At 41.3% G+C, this 24784-nt stretch overlaps 1 protein-coding gene across 1 annotated transcript in view; it reads left to right on the top strand.

Moving 5' to 3' along the window:
- Positions 1 to 24784, top strand: part of STRC (stereocilin) — an 83983-nt gene that overhangs the window by 39194 nt on the left and 20005 nt on the right. Inside the window, exons 11-20 of the mRNA XM_040415349.1 lie at positions 9073 to 9240; positions 12116 to 12259; positions 14330 to 14388; positions 14503 to 14626; positions 14707 to 14798; positions 16554 to 16689; positions 18522 to 18721; positions 19688 to 19778; positions 21821 to 21995; positions 22649 to 22818. Of these exons, the coding sequence (XP_040271283.1) occupies positions 9073 to 9240; positions 12116 to 12259; positions 14330 to 14388; positions 14503 to 14626; positions 14707 to 14798; positions 16554 to 16689; positions 18522 to 18721; positions 19688 to 19778; positions 21821 to 21995; positions 22649 to 22818 (1359 nt within the window). The remainder of the gene's footprint in view (positions 1 to 9072; positions 9241 to 12115; positions 12260 to 14329; positions 14389 to 14502; positions 14627 to 14706; positions 14799 to 16553; positions 16690 to 18521; positions 18722 to 19687; positions 19779 to 21820; positions 21996 to 22648; positions 22819 to 24784) is intronic.

The following is a 24784-nucleotide window of genomic DNA, read 5'->3' as shown; positions in this document are numbered from 1 at the left end:
TGATATAGTGCACTATGTACATCATAACCATACCCTTGTTAGTCAATTAGGGAACCTGTACTCGGCTATCTCCGTAACTCCCATAGAACAGAATGGAGTAGCTGCGTGCATACCCAACCAGCTGTTCTTTCACATAGTTTGGGGTTCCCGTTCTCATTAATGGTTGAGGGCCCAGTAGTAGGACCCCTATCGATTTAATAGTTATAGCTTAACAAAACTAGAATACCCCACTGGGGCTGGCTGGGGGCATGGAGCCTAAAGAGGGATTGCTTAACCACCTCAGCTCCCCTAGCTTAAACCCCCTTAATGACCAGACCACTTTTTACTATTCTGCACTACACTACTTTCACGGTTTATTGCTCGGTCATACAACTTACCACCCAAATGAATTTTACCTCCTTTTCTTCTCACTAATAGAGCTTTCATTTGGTGCTATTTCATTGCTGCTGACATTTTTACTTTTTTTGATATTGATCGAAATTGACCGAAATTTTTGCAAAAAAAATGAAATTTTTCACTTTCTGTTGTAACATTTTTCAAATATAACTACATTTCTATATAAATTTTTCTCTAAATTTATTGTTCTACATGTCTTTGATAAAAAAAATGCAATAAGTGTATATTTATTGGTTTGGGTAAAAGTTATAGCGTTTACAAACTATGGTGCAAAAATGTGAATTTACGCACTTTGACTTTCTGAGCACCTGTCATGTTTCCTGAGGTTCTACAATGCCCAGACAGTAGAAACACCCCACAAATGACCCCATTTCAGAAAGTAGACACCCTAAGGTATTCGCTGATGGGCATAGTGAGTTCATGGAAGTTTTTTTTTTGTAACAAGTTAGCGGAAAATTATTATTATTATTTTTTTTTCTTACAAAGTCTCATATTCCACTAACTTGTGACAAAAAATACAATTTTACATGAACTCACCATACCCCTCACAAAATACCTTGGGGTGTCTTCTTTCCAAAATGAGGTCACTTGTGGGGTATTTATACTGCCCTGGCATTTTAGGGGCCCTAAAGCGTGAGAAGTAGTTTGGAATCCAAATGCGTAAAAAATGCCCTGTGAAATCGTAAAGATTCTCATTGGAATTTGGGCCCCTTTGCGCACCTAGGCTGCAAAAAAGTGTCACACATGTGGTATCGCCGTACTCAGGAGAAGTAGGGCAATGTGTTTTGGGGTATATTTTTACATATACCCATACTGTGTGAGATAAATATCTCTGTAAAAGACAACTTTTCCAATTTTTTTATACAAAGTTGTCATTTTACAGAGATATTTCTCTCACCCAGCATGGGTATATGTAAAAATACACCCCAAAACACATCGCCCTACTTCTCCTGAGTACGGCGATACCACATGTGTGACACTTTTTTGCAGCCTAGGTGCGCAAAGGGGCCCAAATTCCAATGAGTATCTTTTAGGAGGGCATTTTTAGGCATTTGGATTCCAGACTTCTTCTCACGCTTTAGGGCACCTAAAATGCCAGGGCAGTATAAATACCCCACATGTGACCCCATTTTGGAAAGAAGACACCCCAAGGTATTCCGTGAGGGGCATGGCGAGTTCATAGAAGGTTTTTTTTTTTGGCACAAGTTAGCGGAAATTGATTTGTTTTTGTTTTTTCTCACAAAGTCTCCCTTTCCGCTAACTTGTGACAAAAAGTTAAATCTTTCATGGACTCAATATGCCGCTAAGCGAATACCTTGTGGTGTCTACTTTCCGAAATGGGGTCATTTGTGGGGTGTGTTTACTGTTCTGGCATTTTGGGCGGGGCTAAATTGTGAGCAACCCTGTAAAGCCTAAAGGTACTCGTTGGACTTTCGGCCCCTTTACGCACCTAGGCTGCAAAAAAGTGTCACACATGTGGTATTGCCGTACTCAGGAGAAGTAGGGCAATGTGTTTTGGGGTGTATTTTTACATATACCCATGCTGGGTGAGAGAAATATCTCTGTAAATTGACAACTTTGTATAAAAAAAAATTAAAAAGTTGTCATTTACAGAGATATTTCTCACACACAGTATGGGTATATGTAAAAATACACCCCAAAACACATTTCCCTACTTCTCCTGAGTACGGCGATACCACATATGTGACACTTTTTTTCAGCCTAGGTGTGCAAAGGGGCCCAAATTTCAATGAGAATCTTTACGATTTCACAGGGCATTTTTTACGCATTTGGATTTTAACTACTTCTCACGCTTTAGGGCCCCCAAAATACCAGGGCAGTATAAATACCCCACAAGTGACCCCATTTTGGAAAGAAGACACCCCAAGGTATTCCGTGTGACACCCCAAGTTAGCGGAAAAAGTTTATTTTTTATTTATTTTTTCTCTTACAAAGTCTCATATTCCACTAACTTGTGACAAAAAATAAAATTTTACATGAACTCACCATGCCCCTCACGAAATACCTTGGGGTGTCTTCTTTCCAAAATGGGGTCACATGTGGGGTATTTATACTGCCCTGGCATTTTAGGGGCCCTAAAGCGTGAGAAGAAGTCAGGAATATAAATGTCTAAAATTTTTTACGCATTTGGATTCCGTGAGGGGTATGGTGAGTTCATGTGAGATTTTATTTTTTGTCACAAGTTACTGGAATATGAGACTTTGTAAGAAAAAAACAAAAAATCTATTTCCGCTAACTTGTGCCAAAAAAAAAAAATCTTCTATGAACTCGCCATGCCCCTCAAAAGTGATCTTTATAGCGTCGCAGCGATTTTACTGTGTTTTTGCAGTGATCAGAAAAAAAAAATTCTGTCACTGCGGTGGGGCGGACTGAACGCAAGTGTGCGCACAAGATCAGGCCTGATCGGGCGAACACTGCGTTTTTTGTAGAGCCTATAGAACGTCCTATTCTTGTCTGCAATTGCGGACAAGAAAAGGCATTTTTCCGCATATAGCAAAATGCGGAAAGCACATTGCCGGTGTCTGTGTTTTGCGGATCCGCGGTGTCCGTGTTTTGCGGATCCGCAAAACACATACGGACGTCTGAATGTAGCCTTACAGGGGGGTGATCAATGACAGGGGGGTGATCAGGGAGTCTATATGGGGTGATCAGGGGTTAATAAGGGATTAATAAGTATCAGGGGGGGTGTAGTGTAGTGTGGTGATTGGTGCTACTTTACAGAGCTGCCTGTGTCCTCTGGTGGTCGATCCAAGCAAAATGGACCACCAGAGGACCAGGTAGCAGGTATATCAGACGCTGTTAACAAAACAGCGTCTGATATACCTTTCAGGGGTTAATAAAATCGCATCTACAGCCTGCCAGGGAATGATCGCCGCTGGCAGGCTGTAGATCAGCTGTTTACCTTCCGATCCTGTGAACGCGCGCTCCTGTGTGCGCGCGTTCACAGGAAATCTCGTGTCTTGCGAGATGACGCACCGATGCGTCTAGGAGGAACAAACCGACCGCCCGCAGGAGGCATCCCTGCGTTAGGTGGTCGGGAGGAGGTTAAGAAGGATTATTACTGTTGGTTCTTAAGTGGAATCTGCACAGTAATTAGTCCTAATAAAATTCCATTGGGTCTTCTGTGCAGACTCCACTTAGGCCCCCTTGCCAAAGGTGCTTCAACTATGTACTGAGTAAAGGGTCTGAATACTTATGTCAATCCAATATTTTAGTTTTTCCTTTTCAATAAGTTAGCAAAGATTTTGAACATTTTGCATTCACTACGGAGTATTGAGTGCGATGGGAAAAAAAACCAATTTTTAACACAAGGCTGCAACATAACATCATGTGAAAAAAGTCAAAATGTCTAAGGACTTTCTGAAGCATCTGTAACTTTTTTTCTGGGTTTTAAATGTTCCTATAATTGGAATAACTGTTGGCTTTCTCATTCCTTCCAGGCATTGTCAATACTCACTAACATTACCTTAAAATCCAATGTAAGTATTGAACGCTGGCATTCTGCCTGGTGAGGATTTATATTTCCTCCATCATTCCTACCTTCCCTGACATGTAACCTCTTCCTTTCACCAACCTACCGTATGTACATTTTGATCACCAACCATTCAATGTAATATTCTTGTTTGTGTCATTTGTGTTGATTTACTATAATAATACAATAACATTTAATTGTAAATTATTATTGGGTAGTCCCCAATAAAATCTTTTGAACTTATTTTTTTAGGGTAGGGAATGCCAAGTAAAGTTTGGCATTGTTCTATAGACACTGCAGTCAGTGGATGGCTACATTTCATCTCCATGCAGAAGTGTTGGTGGCATATCATAATAATGCACCAAAGCACATGAGCAGTGGAGGCTGGCAGGAGTGTTTTTTTTTATCCTGTTGATGTTTTCTCATAATACATAGTAAAAAGTCCTCAGAACTCCAAAATTCATTCTTTTGAATGTTAAGGGAAGTGTCACAATCGGTGTGGGGGGGAAACTCCACACTGAACACAGGAGGGAAGGGGAACAGTAACTGGGCCTGGAAACTAGGGAAGAAACAGATCACCTTCTAGACAACCCTAATCCAGGCGCTGACTACCTATCAATATGAATAGACCTTGAAGGTAGCAATATTCATATGCAAGATACCTAGGCCCTGATTTCCCTATAAGGCCCTGGAATAAGTTTAGGAACAGAGACAACCCATTCCTTCCCAGATGGACGAATGAAAGTCTCTGTCTCAGGCCCAGATACAACAGGGAATATAACAAATACAAACAAACATGACACTTAACTTCTGTAGAGATGCAAGAACGGGAACAACAGAGACGACCTCACACCAGCTCAGCCGAACCCAAATGAAGCTATCTACCTGTCACGGTGAGGAGTGGGGGAAACCCCCCACCGTGCGATGTTAAAGGGATAAGGGAATTGCTAGACCAGGACTACAGGATCAGGGAGCAGGTCACCTCCTAATACGTCCCTAATTCTGACCCTGATTCCTAACCCTATGAGCCAACCCAGATGGTAGGAGGGCTCATACTCCGGAACCTCGGGTCCCTACTAGCCCTCAGGAAATCCCTGGACTAGGAGCAGGGTAAGACGACCTGTTCTTCCACATCACGGACGAACAGGAGTCTCAACTGGCCAAGCTGCAAGGAGGGAAACATATACAGCATATGGCAATTGCAGGTAAGTGAAACCAGTCCCACACCCACCTGCCACAGACACTCTGACTGGAACCCGTGCACAAATGCTGATGTCCACACCAACATAAAAGGACTCAGCACACACCACAAATCACACAGGAAACCAGAATACCATAGCTGCAATAAGGTGAGACATCACAAGAACATAAACTTAGCATCAAGACATTTACTTATGACCACAAGGGTGGCCCTCACTGGACAGTTGGCATAAGAAGACCAGGAGGATGACTCCAGCAAACAGCATGGCTGGAGTACCCCTCAGCTTCAGGCATCCAGAGGAAGCTAAATAGCCCAAGCAGCCACACCCACTCAGACACACTAGGATGGGAGTTAATCCTTCCAACACCAGACAGGGTAGTGAAGCCACTTAAAGGGAAATGCACACACAACTTAAGCCCCGTGCACACCAAACAGGGAAAGTGCACACATACAAAGACAAGTTGCCAGAGGCAACCGCATGCATTGACAGTGAGCGGCCTAGCAACGAGCTCAGGCTGCTACACTGCCAAACAACAACATGTTGCCAGCGGCAACCACACGTGAGGCAACAAACTCACAGCCCTCACCTGCGGTACACAACCAACCTGGCCGCTGGCAACTGCATGTGGCTCTAGGAGTCACGACCATGACCATAGTCATGACACTACCGCATAGTCAGAAGGGTGGGGTCAGACTATAAAGGGTAGAAGTGATGACCACTGAGCAACAGCTGAGAAAAGGGAAGTGGTCATTAACCCTATCAACACTGAATAAAGAGAAATCAAGGAGGCTGTCAGATTCCTCCACACTCAGCCAGTCTCTCTGATCTCCTGACACCAGTCACCTGAGGGACCGTGACAGGAAGATCATAGAGGGACCGTGACAGGAAGATCATATAATATATATATATAGAGAGAGAGAGATAAAAGGCATCCACTGCAAAAAAAATCTGATGGATTCCTTATCAAATTGGAGGCATACATTGGTGCAGTAGGCCTCTGGGTACCATATCAGGTTCTGCACAATTTAGGGCCTTAATAAACTCATGAGGCCTTAGAATTGATTCTTCACTAGGAACTTAAAGTGGCCCTGGAAAAAAACCTTTAAGTGGCCCTTATTTATAGGTGGGTTCAAATTTACAGGCAGTAGGGCAACACAAGTAATTGGGGCCAATACAAGTTGTTAGTGTCGTCAGAGGCGTTGCTAGGTTAAAACATTCTGGGCCTGGGCCCCTGATTTTTTGTCCCACGCCCCGCATTTACTGCCTGCCAGCTTAGGACGGCAATACAATTGAATCTAATGCACTGGAAGATCTCAAGGACCTGTGATGAGATCAGAGGTCCACGTGACCAGTAGTGGTCGAGAAGGACCTGCGATGATGTCACTATCATGTGACCAGTGCAGGTGAGAATGACAGTGAAGAGGAAAAATGTGGGGAAGAAGCTGTGGTGAAGTCTGCTACATGAGGAAAGGTAAGTGAAGGGAAAGGAATGCTGGGAATTGTGGTTATTTAACTGGGACGGTATGTTAGTGTTACAGTCCCTCCCATGACAGAGGTGAGAAGATCTGAGAGACTGGCGGCACGTGAGGTTATCTGACAGTCTCACTGTTTTCACCTTGCAGTCTTGTTGTTTAGTAATGACCACACCTCTTGTCAGGTGCAGCTCCTGGTCATTACTGAGGTTCTATTTAGTCCTGACTCACACTGCTTACCATGCAATTGATATTTCCTGCTTGGTGTTGGTTGAGCTGGTGTGTTGTTCCTTTGGATCTCCTACTCCTCCATTCTTCTTTAAAAATAAGTGCATTGTTTTGCACTTTGTTGTTTGCTTGTGTGTGTTGTTTTCTAGGCCTCAGGGAGATGCTGGTTCCTTTATCTGGGAAGGAACAAGTAGTCTCATTCCCTGCCACCGTTCCTAGGGCTTCCAGGGTCTCCAGGGCTAAGGTTCCGGTGTATGAGTATTTCCACCTTCAGGGTCTATTCATACTGGCAGGAGTCAGGGAGAGGTCTAGGGATTCCTAGGAGGTTACCATCCCTCTTCCTTAGCTTTGAGGCCTAGACTCTGGTCTATTCCCTTCTGTGTGTAGTCTGGTGTTATCCCCCCCCATTACGTGTGACAGTTAGGGCTGAACGGAGGGATGTTATTTATTTATATGGAACTGTGTGTTGGAGGTGGCTAGGGAGCGTATCATGTTATTTACATGGGAATGTGTGTTGATGGCAGCTGTGGGAGGGAGTGATGTTATTTACATGGGACTGTATGTCGGAGAGGTCTGGGGAGGCAGTGATGTTATTTACATGGGACTGTATGTTGATGGCGGCTGTGGGAGGGTGTGATGTTATTTACATGGGACTGAATGTTAAAGGGGTCTGAGGGAGTGAGGTGTTTTATTTACATGGGACTGAATGTTGAAGGGGTGATGTTATTTACATGGGACTGTATATTGAGGGGATGATGCTTACATGGGATTGCATGTTGGAGGTAGCTCGGGAAAAGGTGATGTTATTTACATGGGACTGTATTTTGGAGGGGGCTGTAGATGGAGGGGGCTGTTATTTACATGGGACTGTATATTGGAGGGAGCTGGAGAGATGGTGTGATGTTATTTACATGGGACTAATATGGCGGAGGGAGGACTATAACTACAGGGGGCATTATAAATAATGAGGGCACTTCAGGGTGAGCATTATAACAGTAGGGGTCAGTATAAATACTGGGGACACTGTAGGGGTATTATAAATCCAGGGGACATTATAGGCATTCATTTTACAAGGGGGGGCTCTATAGGAGGGACTTATAGATCCACCTTATTTCTACTAAGAGCACTATAGGGGACCTTATTACTACTGAGGGGTCTGTAGATAGCTTTATTACCACTGGGGGAACAATAGGGGCCCTATTTCTACTGGGGTCTCTGTGTGGGTATTATTAATACTGGATGGCTCTTCTACTAATAGGGGCATTCTTGGGGAGCATTATCACTGTTGGGGGCACTGTAGGGGGCAGTATTACTAATGAGGGCATTCTAGAAGGGAATTACTATTGGAGGTACTATGAGGAGCACTATTAGAATGGGGGGGGCACTAATTTTTCTTCAGAATAGTATTTTGGGGTATTGGGGGGGGGGGGGGGCACAGTGAGCAGCAGGATAACACTGTGGGGACTCCAAGTTAGGAGATGATGATAGAAATGTGAGGAAGCTAAGATGTAAGAGAAGTTGTACGGACCAAATGGAGAAGATGATGACAGAGAAGAACTACATCAGAGGAGACGTCACTTGGAGGCACTGGATGTGACACGTTTGTGCTGCTGTATAGCAAGTACAGCAAAATGCGGTATGTGTGGGGAGGGAGGGGCGACTTAGAGAACTGGGCCATATTTATTGGGGCTTGAGTCCCAGATCTTTTGAGACTCTAGCAACGCCCCTGAGGGTCACCGATGCCTTAGTACAGCACAGAATGCCATACCACAGAACCAAATACCACAGTTCACCAAAAAATACCTCCGCCGAAGCTGTCCCTCTGTGTTGGCCATCAATAGCTGCCACATTCTTTCCTCCTCCAGTTGTCTCTAATACAGATATGGAGCAGGGGGCTTAGGAGGTGAGATGTGAGTGACAACAACAAGCCAGCCCTAACTTCAGCATGCTGCCTGGACTTCCTCTAATAATGACACCTATAGTGTCCACAGTATTATGTATCCGGCCAGCGGCAGTGAGGTGGGCTCGGTGGCCGTATGGGCATCAGGCCACCGGGAAAATTCCCTGTAAGGTCTATGGCCAGTCCGCCACTGATTTTTCATATATTGACAAATGCACCAGGATGGATCTATAAAAGTAGTATCTCTGACATTATGTCTTTTATAATATGTTAGTAATATCTGATGCTCATGAGGACAGGATTACCGGTAATTTCAATTTCTGTGTGTTTTAATACGATGTTTGCACTCATCTAAAAATGTTGTGTATTATTATTTTGTAGGTTGCAGAGCAGGTGATTTGTGAACTGCACTCCCTGCTTCCTGTCCTCAGCCCAGAGCACTTGCGCTCTCTCTCCACCAGTGTATTGGCCAAAGCTTGCCGATGTCTACATACTTCTTTGTCTCTGTTGACGGCTGCTCAGAAAGCTGCCTTAATGCAGTCATTAAGGGTATGATATTTACCACAGGTCATAAATGCTTTTAGGAAACATAGGGGATATGCATGTTTTCTTTTTTCCACTTAAAGGGAACTGGTCACATTGAAAGTGCAGTACAACCTGCTGAAAGCACTGTATAGAGCAGAAGGAGCTAAGCAGACTGAAAGATATTTATATTTCGCTCCCCCCTCCCCAAGCTCTTGAAAGCAATGACAGTAAAAGTAAATCATGTCTGAGTGGCTCCGACTAACATAGCTATGGGTAAAGATTAACATACAGCGTTAACATACAGCGTGTTTAAAAACACACCGCGCTGTCACATGTTTTATGTATTGGTATAGTAATCATGTATATCCTGTTTTAAATAAATTGAATGACCTCAAAAAAGAAATTGAAACCGTGTGGAGATGGAAATAAATGGAAACAAATTGAGGGCTGCCGCCTAATATCACGTTATCATTCACAGAAAATGTTGTGCACTACCTTGTGTATTGGTGTAGTAATGACTTATATGCAGTGTCCCAGGCAGTGGAATGCAAGATTGATTATGACTTTTGAATGTCCATGACCCCCCCCAAGATCGTTTTCATGGCAGACGCTGTAAGACCCATCCACCCCTATTCACAGCCCAGCACAGAATGATGTTCTACTCATTCTGCTAGGGCACCTTCCTGCCTGCTGCTGCATTGATTGACTTATCCAGGCTATCTGTGAGCCAGGGCAAGCCCCCCCACTTCCTCTCAGGGTCATGTGAGCATAAGTCTTCTTCCTCCCTAGTGCTTTTTTGCCATCGACATGTGCAGAAAAATGGTGCTATGCACCATTTGACTGGATTCATCTGAAGCAAACCTAAAAAGGTTTTGGTTTGTCTTTTATCTGAAAAATTGCAAATTTTATAACAAACCCAGTTTGTTACGAACTGGTCCGCTCATCTTTAACTTACAGCTAGGTATTTATACACACACATACAGAAAAGGCTGTCAATAATTGAAAGTACCGCCTACTGGACTCCTAATCATGGAAAGATAAGGGATAAAAATGACTAAAATATAATTATATTGAATCATTTCCCATAAAACTATATATCAATCTGCTCAGTTCCTCCTGTTCTTTAACATGCTGGCTGCATTTTCAATTTGACAGGTTTACTTTAAGTAAGATTTGCAACAAGGTTCATTGACACCTCATTGAGCAGACCACTAATGTCTTGAGTTCCACAATCCAGGTATTGCTTATTTCAAACATTCATGTATAATGTGTATGACTGGCATGGCATCATCATTACTCACTTTTGAACCATTCCTCCCAAGCATAACTATCAGATAGACTTGACCGCTTTTAAAATGCTTCTCATAATGTGCTCCTATAGCAGTAATGGAAAATCAAAGTGTCCACATCGACACTGCCATCACAGTGCTAGTCAGAGTGTTTGCCAGTGCTGCTATAAGAGTGCTAGCCACAATATAATTGCGGGCAGGGTCCTCTCCCAAAGGGTTTCTATCACTTCATATCACATATTTAGGTGTCAGACACTAGCGATCCGCTAGTGTCTGCTCTAACAAACCATCCTAATATGATAGGTTTTGGGGCAGCCGTTTTGCTAAAATAACAACTTATATCTATATACTAATGAGCCTCTAGGTGATATGGGGGCGTCATTAGCACCTAGAGGCTCCGTCTACCTTCCTAAACTGCCGCCGCCCAGCGCGTCCCTCCAGCCCGCCCATCTCCTGCTGAATGCGATCCTCTCCGTGCGCGTCTCTGTTCTGCGCATGCGCAGTGAATGTCTGACCGCTTCCCTGCTCAGACATCTCCACTGCGCCTGTTCCTCGGAGCACTATGATGTCATCGGCGCAGGCGCAGTGGAGATGTCTGAGCAGGGAAGCGGTCAGACATTCACTGCGCATGCGCAGAACAGAGACGCGCACGGAGAGGATCGCATTCAGCAGGAGATGGGCGGGCTGGAGGGACGCGCTGGGCGGCGGCAGTTTAGGAAGGTAGACGGAGCCTCTAGGTGCTAATGACGCCCCCATAGCACCTAGAGGCTCATTAGCATATAGATATAAGTTGTTATTTTAGCAAAACGGCTGGCCCAAAACCTATTATATTAGGATGGTTTGTTAGAGCAGACACTAGCGGATCACTAGTGTCTGACACCTAAATATGTGATACGAAGTGATAGAAACCCTTTAATAGTTTTGTGTATAGTTTTGCATTTTTTATATTATGTATATGTAACGCCCTCTTGATGTACAGCGCCGTGGAATTAATGGTGCTTTCCAATAAATACCAGTAATAATAATAATAATCAAAGTGCCCTGATAGCAGTACCAGATAACCTATCGCCATGCATAATCCAACCAGCTTCCCCATAACAGTGGTAGCCAGCAACAGAACAGCGTGCTAGGTATTCTACAAATTTCTAGTTCTCCTGAACACAATTTGTAAGTGAAAGACACATGGAAGTATGAACATGAAGAAATAAATGGGGCATGTGAAACCATTTCCCAATTCCTATAGTAGCTATTGTTATTACAAGTCTTTTTGTGCATATTACCATTCAGCAGTGACCTATATACAGGTAGTGTGTTTTAATTTGTGTTATGAACTACATGATTTTTGTCTGGGAAAAGAGCTGTGCATGTCTGCTGTCTAATAGTGCATATTCCAACAGGGAAAAATACAGGCACTTCAGTCAGGTCAGGGAAGATGTCCAGCTACTGTATGCTAATGTCCGCCGCTCCCGGCATTATATTTCTACTGCAGTTATAAATTATGCAAACAATCCGAACTGTTATACTGCCAATTACTAAACGGGGTAAGGATGTCACAAGTGGTTAATTCTATTATGTTATGCAGAAATGTTGTTTTATTCTCATTTACATAGAGACATATCCAAGATGTTGAACTCTGGCCTGAGCAGTTCTCCTGTCTTCTTCCCTTTGCGCCATTGAAGCTCTTGCACTTGGACACACAGATACTACTGCGGAACATGAGCCTGTATGGAGAAGTTGCTTGGATGCCACAGCAGGTAGTAACGGAATCTCAAGTTGAAAGATATCCCTGGTAGTATCTGTTCTGTGTAATTTATTGTAGAAAGCCACAGTGCATGCACATCTCTGTATTCCTGATGCAAATCCAAGCACCAATAACACCACTCAGATAGGGTGTTTTATACTGTATCTCTATACATTATGGAGGTATATCTATCGACATAATAAAACACCTGTCACTGGCTCCTGGGTTTGGATTACAGATGGTAATCTGTGTTACCAACCTCAAAGAACAGTAAAATAATGGTCTTGGAGAAAAGCGGTTCATAAAACGTGTTTGTTCAAGTTTCATTTTTACTGATGGGACCTTCAGTGTCTCAAATGGAGTAGTATTGTATTTTACATTTCTTCTATGCGGTAGTGTATATGCCTATGTAGTAGTATATGATGATATATACTCCTCAACATTGAAATTGCAACACCAAGAAGGAAAAGTCGTGGATTTATGGAATTCACAGGATTGATTTATTCAGTACTAAGTATGAGTGCCATGCACAGAATTACATGCACTTACACTCCTTGACATGCTATCAGTGAGGTTATTAATGGTTGTCAGAGGAATAGTCTACCATGCTGAATGCACTTGTGCACGCAAATCATCAAGATCCGCTGCTGGAAGCTTCTAATGACGTCCCAGATATACTCGATGAGAGACAAGTCCGAAGACACTGCAGGCTATGGTAGCACATTTAGGCCACTTAGGCTTCTCATAGTAGAACGTGCAACATGTCACGTGGCGTTGTCCTGTGTAAACTTTGGAGAAATAGCCATCCTACTAGTTCCATGACTAAATCAATGTAACGGCAAGCTGTTAGTGTACCTAACATGAAGATTAGAGAGGTTCAGCTACTTTACATTATGCCACCCCACACCATAATCCCAGGAAAAGAGCTGGTATGACCAGGGGCATAGCTAAGGGCTCATGTGCCCGGGTGCAAGAGTTCAGCTTGGGACCCCCTTCCCTTCAGCCTTCATGCTGCCTAACGGCACCCACCACCCCCATGCCAAATTCTTTACCTAACCCCTTCCTTCCAGCCAGAGGTGCAACTTGACCAGCATATACTTTGTATAATACCAGTGTCTTCTTATGCGGCACAAGGGTCTTTGGGCCCCCTCAGGCTCCTGGGCCCGATAGCGACTGCTACCTCTGCACCCCCTATAGCTACGCCCCTGGGTATGACATTCCCATGTGAAGGCCTCTTTATAGCATTGCCCAGGTGGTCTTCAGACCAATCTCCAGATATCATTGTGTCCAAGACATAAGCAGGACTCATCACTGAAGAGGACAGGCCTCCATTCCAGCCATGAGGTCAATGGAACATCTGTAGTTGGATATCTAGCTTGTAGCCCAATATTATGCAAATGCCTTCTGATGGTTTGTGTAGACAGTGTTTGCTGCCCTACGCTTGGGATGTGACATCCAATTTTACTTGCAGTATAGGATGGACCACTGTGTGATGCTCTTCTACTCAGATTCGTCCATGAAGACGATCGCCTCTGTACAACTCTTGCTGTCATTCCAGTTTGTTGTTTGTTTGTTCTTCCAAACACCGGGACGTGCAATGTTGAACAGTGCTGACATCTTGACCTAAGCCCGTAGTGATCTGCCAGAGTGAGAAACCAAAGTTTCTTAGTTCAAGGATTCTCTTCCTCTCAGTTTGCAATAACTTGCACATTGATGAACAGGAGGCATCACACAATCATCCCACGTAATTTGATCCAATTTTTGAGGTTGCATGTGACTAAAAAACTTTGTTTTCAATCTGGCTTTTATGCCCCTTCCACGTGCCACAGTTCAGACCTAGGAGCCTCAAAATTTGATCATCTGCAGATCTTAGCGACACTACACCCTCAATGTTCATAACCTTACAGCTTGTCCTTCTTGGTGTTGCAATTTCAATATAGGAGGAGTGTATGTTGTTTGCCCCAATATGTAGGCCTGTAAGGATGATGAGCATGAATGGATGCATTCTTTCCACTGCCAGTGAACATTATTATTTGGCATATTAAAATGTAATATATTACTGTACTGTTATCTTTTGGAACAGACTCAGTTCCTTTGGAGGAAGATTCAGGCTGGTGCAAATCTGACCAAGAATACAATCCTGTAAGTTTATGTCTAATGTTTTAAGACCAGCAGGAGGAGCACTGTATGTCACACTGCGCTGCTTTGTAATGCTAGGACTGAAATCATCAATGTAATATCTTTTCTCTGTTATAGCAGCCTTGGAACCCTGGCTAATGGAATTGAATGTGACAATCTGCAGCAACTAAACACCCTGTCAGAAATCAGAGATGTGGTTAAGATTCTTCAAGGGATCCCTAGTGGACTGCGGAAAAGTCTTGTAAGAAATGAAGTTGGATTATAAATTACATTTACATTTAATATTTCTTTCATTAAGGTTTCTCTATTTATCTGTCATAGAGGAAGTGCATCTTAGAGGAAATTCAAAAGCGTCTTGAACTTTCCTGGGAAGACACGGGCTGGATGGGGCCTGAATTTATCACTGATCTTCCGTAAGTGTGAAATATCAATGCAAGCAGTTAGATATCAGAACCAGTTATTTAGTCAATTTAGAGTATACATTAGCATCATTTATTGCAGCACAAACTTTTTAATGCACTAATTTTAAAAATTTGATTCATGGGCAGAGGTCTCCCTGAGAACAAGGAGATGCTCCATGTACACAGCATGGCCATTCCTGTACACAGCACCTCCAGCAGCAATAGTCCCTGAGATTAAAGATTACTGCCATTTCTTACATCATGCACAATTTTTATTTATTGGGGTTCAGGCGCTGAGAACCCCAGCAATCACTAGAAGGAAGGAGGATGAGAGCTCTGCTGGGCACTGTGCTCGCATCTGACAGGTCTCTGAGGCCAGCTACGAAGCCGTGTATGGACTGTAGAAAGTACATAGTATGTTCAGAGCCCGGACTGGTTCCCTGAATAAAGACAATATATGCTGATTTGTAAACCTTTGTTCTCAGGGACGTAAACTAACACTATAGCAGCCATAGCGGCTGCTAAAGAGCCCACAATGTTGGGGGGGGCACCTGGCACATAATCAATAAAAAGTTTTCTTTCTAAGCTAACTGGACCTTGCAGGTCAGACATTGCTATTTTTTTAAAACAGACTTAGGCCTCCTGCATTTTGGTGTGTAATGTTAATAATCAGTGGAGGGAGAGGCCTATTCAAAACTTTGCTATTGTGTCCAGCCTTTCCTAGTTACGCTCCGGGGTTGTCAGCACATGGATAAAGTATCTGACACTTTACAAATCCAACATGCTTTATCCTCATTTCGCCCCGACATCTGCTGTCGGGTGACTGTCAGAAGGTCCCAATGCACTTTACATTGTCAGCGGATCATTTGAGGTGAAGGCAGGTGGTGTGTAGTAAGCACTGGGGCAGGGATTTCTAGGTAATTCACTGTTGTGATATTTTTACTATGGCAGTTTGGAAGGGGCTCATGGGGATAGTGGTCATTGTCTTCTCCGTCAGACATCTTTAATACGCATGATTTTAATACTTTAAGCAAGTTTTAGAAAATGTGTAATCAGAAACTGACCTATTATTTTAATCAAGTTTTTATATTAAACTTTTTTTTAAAATTTAAGTTTTTAATCTTTTATGTCACTATGTATGTTTGACCAAAAAAAACTGGACCTAAAGTCCTGTTTTTGCTCTGGCCACTAAGCCTAATAATATGTCGAGACTTCCTGTTCTGTAAAGATCACTTTTCAGCAGTCATCTCATTATCATCACAGGCAGGATTACAATGAAATATAACATATATATATATATATATATATATATATATATATACATAACACAGGAGCCATCATTCATAATAGTTGTCTACTCCCTCCCTGTACAGTGACCTCTGCACAGGTCACAAAGCATGTCTACCAAACTCTTTCATAGAGGTCATTCAGTCCCCTCCAGTCTGTTGTGCCTATAAACATACAGTATCGCTAAATGCTATTAAAAACAGATCAGTTATGATGGCCTCCTCCATAATTTTACATAGAAAATAGGATACAAAATCTACAAGCAGGAAATAAAAATTCATTAGAAAAAAGATACATGCCACTATATGGTTTTAATTCGCAGAAAAAAGTGGTTGGTGACACATTCCTTATTAATTACATGAGTAAATGCTGAGTAGCACTTTGTAATATAGTAAGTGTTGTTTCTTGAGTTTATGGTACTGTGGACCTATAACAGTGCTAGCACACTTTTATAAAATCTTTTTTCTCATATTTTTCCAGAGTAAAACTGATTGATATACTTTCTAATGAATCAGTAAAACTGTTCCTGGAACATGCTTATAAGTACCCAAAAAGTTTCATGGAGTTACCATCTCATAAGAAGTCTATACTAGCTTTGAGAGCTCTTCATATCTTGGTAAGAGAGCATTACCACCTGCAATTTATAGGTCTATTAGTATGTGAAGAACTAAAAAAAACATTGCAATTATTCTTTTGGTTGTGATGAAGATCTGAAAATTAAAGAGGTTTTCCAGTATTTTTATATTTATGGCCTATCTTCAGGATAGGCCATAAATATCAAATCGTCTGGGTTCTGATACCCTGCACAGTCACCAATCAGCTGTTCAGAAGTGTCTCTAGCCCCGGTACTACACAGCTCATTTTGTAGGAGATGGAACTGGTTACTGCAGCACAACTCCCATTCAGACCTGATCAGAGGAGGTGCAGTATGTTGAACCCTGTCAATCTGATATTGATCAGATAAATCCCAGCAGGCGTACTTGTTTTGAGGTATGCTTTATTCCACAATATAATAGATATAACAGGACGCGTTTCGGCCCATCAGGCCTTCTTCAACTGCACATTAGTAACTGGCAACATATAGCATTTTATAGGTCTAGTCACATGACACCATCAATCAATTCAAACAGGAAATTACATAATTGTAACAACAAAAGATAAACAATGTGATACCCTTGCGTAATTAGTGTCCAAGTACTACAACAGTAATGGATCTTCCACTCACGATCGTGTTGTAGTCTGCAAGAGAATACACCTACCAAAAAGAGGAGGGGATCTGAAGAAGTTATTACTCAAAAGGGAGGCGTTCTGGATACACACCCTCGATACCTTACACCCTAAGGGTCTTAATAGGGATTACGAAGTGATGTGTTTTTGAATTTTGATTATATATATTCTCTTGCAGACTACGACAACACGATCGTGAGTGGAAGATCCATTACTGTTGCAGTACTTGGAAACTAATTACACAAGGGTATCACATTGTTTATCTTTTGTTGTTACAATTATGTAATTTCCTGTTTGAATTGATTGATGATGTCATGTGACTAGACCTATAAAATGCTATATGTTGCCAGTTACTAATGTGCAGTTGAAGAAGGCTGGATGGGCCGAAACGCGTCCTGTTATATCTATTATATTGTGGAATAAAGCATACCTCGAAACAAGTACGCCTGCTTGGATTTATCAGATTTTTGAGCTGCGGATGGCCCCTTCCCATGCAAGCGTTTTCTAAAGAGTGGTGAGCTGTTTATCTCTTGATTGAATCTGATATTGATGGCCTATCCTGAGTACAACAAAAGGTAACAAAGTCAGTGACAGCTGTACATTTAAGGAAAAGAAATGGAGACATTTTTCATGGTAACAAAAAATTGTAGTCTAAATATTTGCTTTATATTTATTGGGGTTCTCCGGGCCAATACCTAAAATGTCTCTTTCAGCTAACCTATGGAGGGGATACACTTTAAGCAGTACTTATTCTTCCATCTTTCAGCTGATTCTGCAGTCAGGGATCATATGATAGCCTGACTGGCTAGAGGCTCTTCCTCTAATGTCGCAACTGGATGTTCTCCTCTTTATTCCTGTTCAGCTACATAATATATATACAGCTCAACCATGGAAGAGCACATCTGGTTAGGAAGTCAGAGGAAGAGCCTGCAGCCAGTCAGGAAATCATGTGATCCCAGTCGGGATTGCAGAATTGAGTGACGGAAGGGTAAGTACTGCTCAAAGTTTCTTCTCTCCACAGGTTAGCTGAAGTATCCCTTTTAGGTACAGGCTTGGAGAACCCCTTTATCGAAGCAACATAATGTAAGATATTTCCCGTATGGTTTATGAATCTGAAAATGTTTCATGATACCATAAAGCAGCTTTATAGGTAAACCAAGAAAAATAATTGGACAATGTTGTAGTTTGGGTTAAAATGACAGAAAATTTCTTTGTTTCTAGCATATCCCAATATATGGAGAGATAACTTCACAAGACCTGGATCTCTTGGGACCTTTAGTTGGGTTTATTGGAGTAGAGGACATTTCCCGAATCAATAGGAAACATTTACTGTTCCACTTGGAAGAGCTGAAGTCATACTGTCTGTCTGAAGAATTCATTGGACTCCTTGGACAGATATTAATTGAAGACGATCTGCTGGGGTATTTACAACTTTTCACAGTTCCTAGGGACATAGCTGGCTTAGGAGGACACTTTGCCTTGACCCAGATAAATAAAGGCAGAGCTATACCTCTGCTAATCCTCACAGTTTGCTAGTGAAAAAATTGCAGAATGGTGCACAATCCTTGTGATATGACTTATTAGTACTAACTTGTCACCACTTACTGTATATTTGCCAAAGAGACCTGGGCTAGATTTACACAAAAACATGCTGGACATAAATTAGACAGGCATCATGATATGTCATGACTGGGATCATTGCTATAACCAGAAATTTACACTGTACTGTAATATTCTACTAGGTCATCATGCTGGAAAAATGTGCCATATATAGCAAAAAAAATCCCTGGTATTTCCCATTATAATGTTTTCTATTCTGTAATCATATTTAATTTGCCAATTAAAACAATAATTATTGCTATAACACGTTTGGTCAGTTTCTGTGTAAACTCAGCCTTAGGCCTCATGCACACGACCGTTGTTGTGGTCCGCATCCGAGCCGCATTTTTTGCGGCTCGGGTGCGGACCCATTCACTTCAATGGGGCCGTAAAAGATGCGGACAGCCCTCCTTGTGCTGTCCGCATCCGTTGCTCCGTTCCGTGGCCCCGCAAAAAAAATGTAGCATGTCCTATTCTTGCCCGTTTTGCGGACAAGAATAGGCATTTCTCCAATGGGCCGCCCATTCCGTTCCGCAGATTTCGGAAGGCACACGGGCGGCTTCAGTCATGTGCATCAAACAATATTATGACATTTTAATAGTTATGTACCTGTATTTCCAGGCGGCATCAACCCATTGAAAACAATATATGGCAGTGCAGCCCTTCTTTCAGTATTAATAATTACACTATTGCCTTTGGTTTTCAGTGTTGTGTGATTAATAATTTGTGATAGTTGTACATGATAGATATATACACCATTTAATGCTATGCCTATTACTGTCCTTCAGGCACCCAACTCATTGGACACAAACACATATACAACAGCTGGGAAGACTGATCTTCTATTTAACACCAGAAAGCATTCATTTTGTGCCCAAGGTAATAGCCTGATATTTTCAAATGGCAATGTCTGTATGTTTGTGCTACTACTGTATCTTTAATAACTATGCATTTGGAAATCTTTTCATGTCTATTCAAATAAAGTTTTATTGGGCATAAAACTGAAAAATGCTTGTTGCTTGATTCTGATTCTGTGTGATGACGTGATGCCCTCTTCTTCTTGCTAACATACATTTGACAGTCAAAAAGTAGGGCACAGATGGAAGACAGAATGATAGCTGGATTAGACTATATAGGGTTTATTTGTAGTCTGTTACCATGGAGCCATGTGGGTCTGCACATAAGCTGTAGACACTATATGGTAAAGTAAGTTCTTTAGATTTTATTAACATATACAGTGCCTTAAAAAAATTGGAATACTCCTTGAACTTTTCCAACATTTTTTTTAAATTACACCCACAAACTTAAATGTACTGTATTTTATTGGGAATTTATGTGATAGACCAACACAAAGTAGCAAGTATGTGTGAAGTAAAAAGAAAATGATGGTTTTCAAAATGTTTAATAAATAAAAATCTGGAAAGTGTGGCGTGCATTTGTATTTATCCCCCCCCCCCCCCCCCCCCCCCCCCCCCGAGTCAATACTTTGTAGGACCATCTTTCATTGCAATTACAGCTGCAAGTCTTTTGGGGTAGGTCGCTACCAGCTTTGCACATCTAGAGGCTGAAATTTTTGGCCATTCTCCTTTACAAAATAGCTCAAGCTCAGTCAGATTGGATGGAAAGTGTCTGTGAACAGCAATTTTAAAGTCCTGCCACAGATTCTCAATGGGATTTAGGTCTGGACCTTGACTGGTCCATTCTAAAACATGGATATGCTTTGATCTAAACCATTCCATTGTAGCTCTGACTGTATGTTTAGAGTAGTTGTCCTGCTGAAAGGTGAACCTCCGCCCCAGTCTCAAGTCTTTTGCAGCCTCTAACAAGTTTTCATCCAGGATTGCCCTGTATTTAGCTTCAACCATTTTCCCATCAACTCTTACCAGCTTCCCTGTCCCTGCTGAAGAAAAGCATCCCCAAAGCATGATGCTGCGACTATCATGTTTCACTGTGGGGATGGTGTATTCATGGTGATGTGCAGTGAACGTTTTCCGCCACACATAGTATTTTGCATTTAGGCCAAAAAGTTGCTCTGTCCCCAACATGGGTTGTGGCAAACTGCAAATGGGACTTATGGCTTGCTTTCAAAAATGTCTTTCTTCTTGCCATCCTTCAAGGCCAGATTTGTGCAGTACACGACTAATAGTTGTCCTGTGGACAGATACTCCCACCTGAACTGTGGATCTGTGCAGCTTCTCCAGAGTGACCATGGCCCTTTTGAATGCTTCTATAATTAGTGCTCTCCTTGCCTGGGTTGTCAGTTTAGGTGGATGGCCATGTCTTTGTAGGTTTGCAGTTGTGACATACTCCTTCCATTTTCTTATGCTGGATTGAACAGTGCTCTGCGAGATGTTCAGAGCTTGGGATATTTTTTTTTTATAACCTAAGCCTGCTTTACACTTCCCCAAAACGTTATCCCTGACCTGTCTAATGTGTTTCTTGGTTTTCATTATGCTGTTTGATCACTAATGTTCTCTAACAAACCTCTGAGGCCTTCACAGAAAAGCTGTAGTTATACTGAGAATAAATTACACACAGGTGGACTCTATTTACTAATTGGTCACACTGGATTTTATTTAGGGGTATCAGAGTACAAGGGGCTGAATACAAATGCACGCCACACTTTTCAGATTTTTATTTACTAAAGATTTTGAAAACCATGTATAATTTTCTTTTTACTTCACACATACAAGTCACTTTGTGTTGGTCTGTCACATAAAATCCCAATAAAATACATTTAAGTTTGTGGGTGTTACATGGAAAAATGTGGAAAAGTTCAAGGGGTATGAATACTTTTTCAAGGCACTGTATTCAATAATCCAGTAACCCTGATATGGTTTTGTGTATGCTCAGGCCATTTATACATTATAACCCTTTCAGATTTTTGTTTACAATATTAATGTTTCTTAATGGTTTAATAGGATGTGTTGGGAAAAGATACTTTGGAATGGCTGCTGGAGAGTCAGAGAGAATGGGAAGACAGTGAGATTGGAAAGATCTGTACCACAAAAAACTCTTATGTTCAGGGGCAAACAAGGAGGAACAAAATATTCTTGGCCTCTTCTCTGACTAAAAGTGGTTTTAGAGGCATTCGAGGTGAGATACTTTTGGATAAATTCAATAAGTGCCAGTAGAGTCCTTATCACCAATAGCAGTAAATGAGTACACACTTACCAGTCTCATAATCCGATGTCTGAATGTAGAGTTAGAACTTACAACCAGATTTTTAGGCTGTTATGTAGAAATAATAATGTTCTTACTGCCAGACGTCAAAAAGCAATTTTACTTGATAGCTGAGAACTATTATATTAGGCCCTGTTCATACCACCATCATTGGTGCCTGCATCAGCAGTTTGAGCAAATTTGACTTGACAAACAGTGCTGTATGCAGAGCTATTCTTCCTGTCAAAAATGACAAAACCACAATGGAACCTGAGAGGTCTGTCGAACGCCAATGCTATCAGTTGTTCGAAGGATCTGGCAGAGCATTGTGGCTTCTGTAATAAATGGAGGCCACAATAGTAGTGTGAACTTAGCCGTAGAGGTTAAAAAAATGTCAACCAACAAGTGCTATCATTCAAGAAACAAGGAAGTAAAACTAAAATTATCCTATCTATTATTTTTAGCATTCTTATTCATGTGAGTACAAGAACAGGATGAGGTTTAAAAATACTAATTTGATTTTACTAAGCGTTATACGGATAACTGTCTATTTATATTTATATTTACGCTTGTATCTGTCTCCATAGAGCCTATTCCCAAATGTGTTGACATAAGGGTAACGTTCCCATCGGCCTGGAGCCCCTCTCAGATTACTGGCATGTCTTTGTCAGAATTTGAAGGCTGTTTGGGCCTTATCACTCAAGATTTGAGTTTTTCAGTTGATCAAGCAAAAGCTGCTCTAGCAAAAGCAAAACAGGTAACATGTCCTCGATTAGTTTTGCCTTAATCTGAAAAGGCCATATTCTAAAATTGAACTGCACAAAAAAAAAAAACACATCAAAAAATAAATATATGAACACCAAAATAAAGATAAACAAGCCTATGATTAAAACAATTAAAATACCAGATATCTTGCCAAGGACCATTAAAAATAATAATGGACTGTCTGCAGCACCACAAAGATCACAGCATACTGTAGATCACAGAAAAATATAACAATACAAAATGCATATAAATGATTAATATGAAAACGCTTGTTCGTAAGTTTCGATATGCATCCTTCACGTGAATTTTACATATTTACATTTATATTTTTCTCTAATCTATGCTGACCCATGTCTTATTATAAGAGGTGTTTTAAGCGGAAAATCATTATTTTGATTAGTTGAGTCTTTATCTTTTTTTTTATAGTTTTTGACATGTAGACACATAGAGTACCTATAATTGCATAACATGAAATTGTAGGGACTGTGTTGCCATGCAGATTCTAGGTGTGCACAGCTTTGATCCAATCTGTGAATGAAGACTTAATTGTTTTACCACACTGTGGTTCTTGTACTTATGAAACCACTAGAACTTACACACGTAGACAAAATTGTTGATACCCTTCCATTAAAGAAAGAAAAACCCACAATGGCCACTGAAATAACTCGAAACTGACAAAAGTAATAATAAAAATTTACCGAAAATCAGCTAATAAAAATCAGACATTGCTTTTGAATTGTGGTTCAATAGAATAATTTTAAAAAACTAACTCACCTGGGCAAAAATTATAGTACCCCTAGAAAATATTGAACATAGTTTGATCATAGGGACATGTTAAACTAATTAGCATGACAGGTGTCTTCAAACACGGTGTGTATCATGGTGTGTAGCACACTGGACATGGACCAAAGAAAGCTAAGGAGAGAGTTGTCTCCGGAAATTAGAAAGAAAATTATAGACAAACACGTGAAAGGAAAAAGGCCATCTCCAAACAGCTGATGTTCCTGTTACTACAGTTTCACATGTTATTCAGAATTTTAGGCCTATGGGACTGTAGCCAACCTCCCTGGACGTAGTCGCAAGAGGAAAAGTGATAAAAAATTGAAGAGACAGATGATATGAATGGTAACCAAAGAGTCCAGAACAACTTCCAAAGAGATTAGGGGTGAACTCCAATGTCAAGGTACATCAGTGACAGTTCGCACTATCCATTGCTGTCTTAGCCAACGTGGACTTAATGAAAGATGAAGGAAACCACTGTTGAAAGCAAATCATAAAAAAGTGAAACTGAAATTTGCCAAAATGCATATTGACAGGTGCAGAAGTCTCATTGAGAGTTAAAGAAATTGCTTGATTGCAGTGATTGCCTCACAAAGCTGTGAAACAAAATATTAGTTAAGGGTACCTTTATTTTTGTCCAGGCCAGTTTCATTAGTTTGTTTTATAAATTATTCTGTTGAATCACAATTCAAAAGCAATGTCTGATTTTCATTAGTTGATTTTCAGTAAATTTTTATTATTACTTTTGTCATTTTCAAGTTTTTTCAGTGACCATTGTGGATTCTTCTTTCTTTAACGGAAGGGTGTCAACAATTTTGCCCATGTGTGTATAACATAGAGTTTTTGTGGTTTCATGACTTTTCTGGTTGATCCAACCCCTATATCACTAATCGTCTAGTCTAGTTTTTTAATCCAATAAATAGTTCTTAGTCGCAAATGATTGGCTTGAAAAGCAGCCCAAAATGCTTTATTTTTTCTCCTGGACCTTTGGGGTCTTATGGTATCAGAGCCTGGGTCCACTGAAGGACCCTTTGGTTACTCTGGTGGGCCAGTCCAATGCTGTGTCTGGGGAACTTTGATAGTGTAATAATAATAATAATAATAATAATAAAAGTTATATAGCTCCACCATATTCCGCAGTGCTTTACTAATTTATAGGGTTCATGTACAAAACAAAA

Source organism: Bufo bufo, chromosome 1, assembly GCF_905171765.1.
Source record: "Bufo bufo chromosome 1, aBufBuf1.1, whole genome shotgun sequence".
NCBI lineage: Eukaryota > Metazoa > Chordata > Amphibia > Anura > Bufonidae > Bufo > Bufo bufo.
Note: the sequence above shows the minus strand (reverse complement) of the source record. Positions and strands in the feature narration are given on the sequence as shown.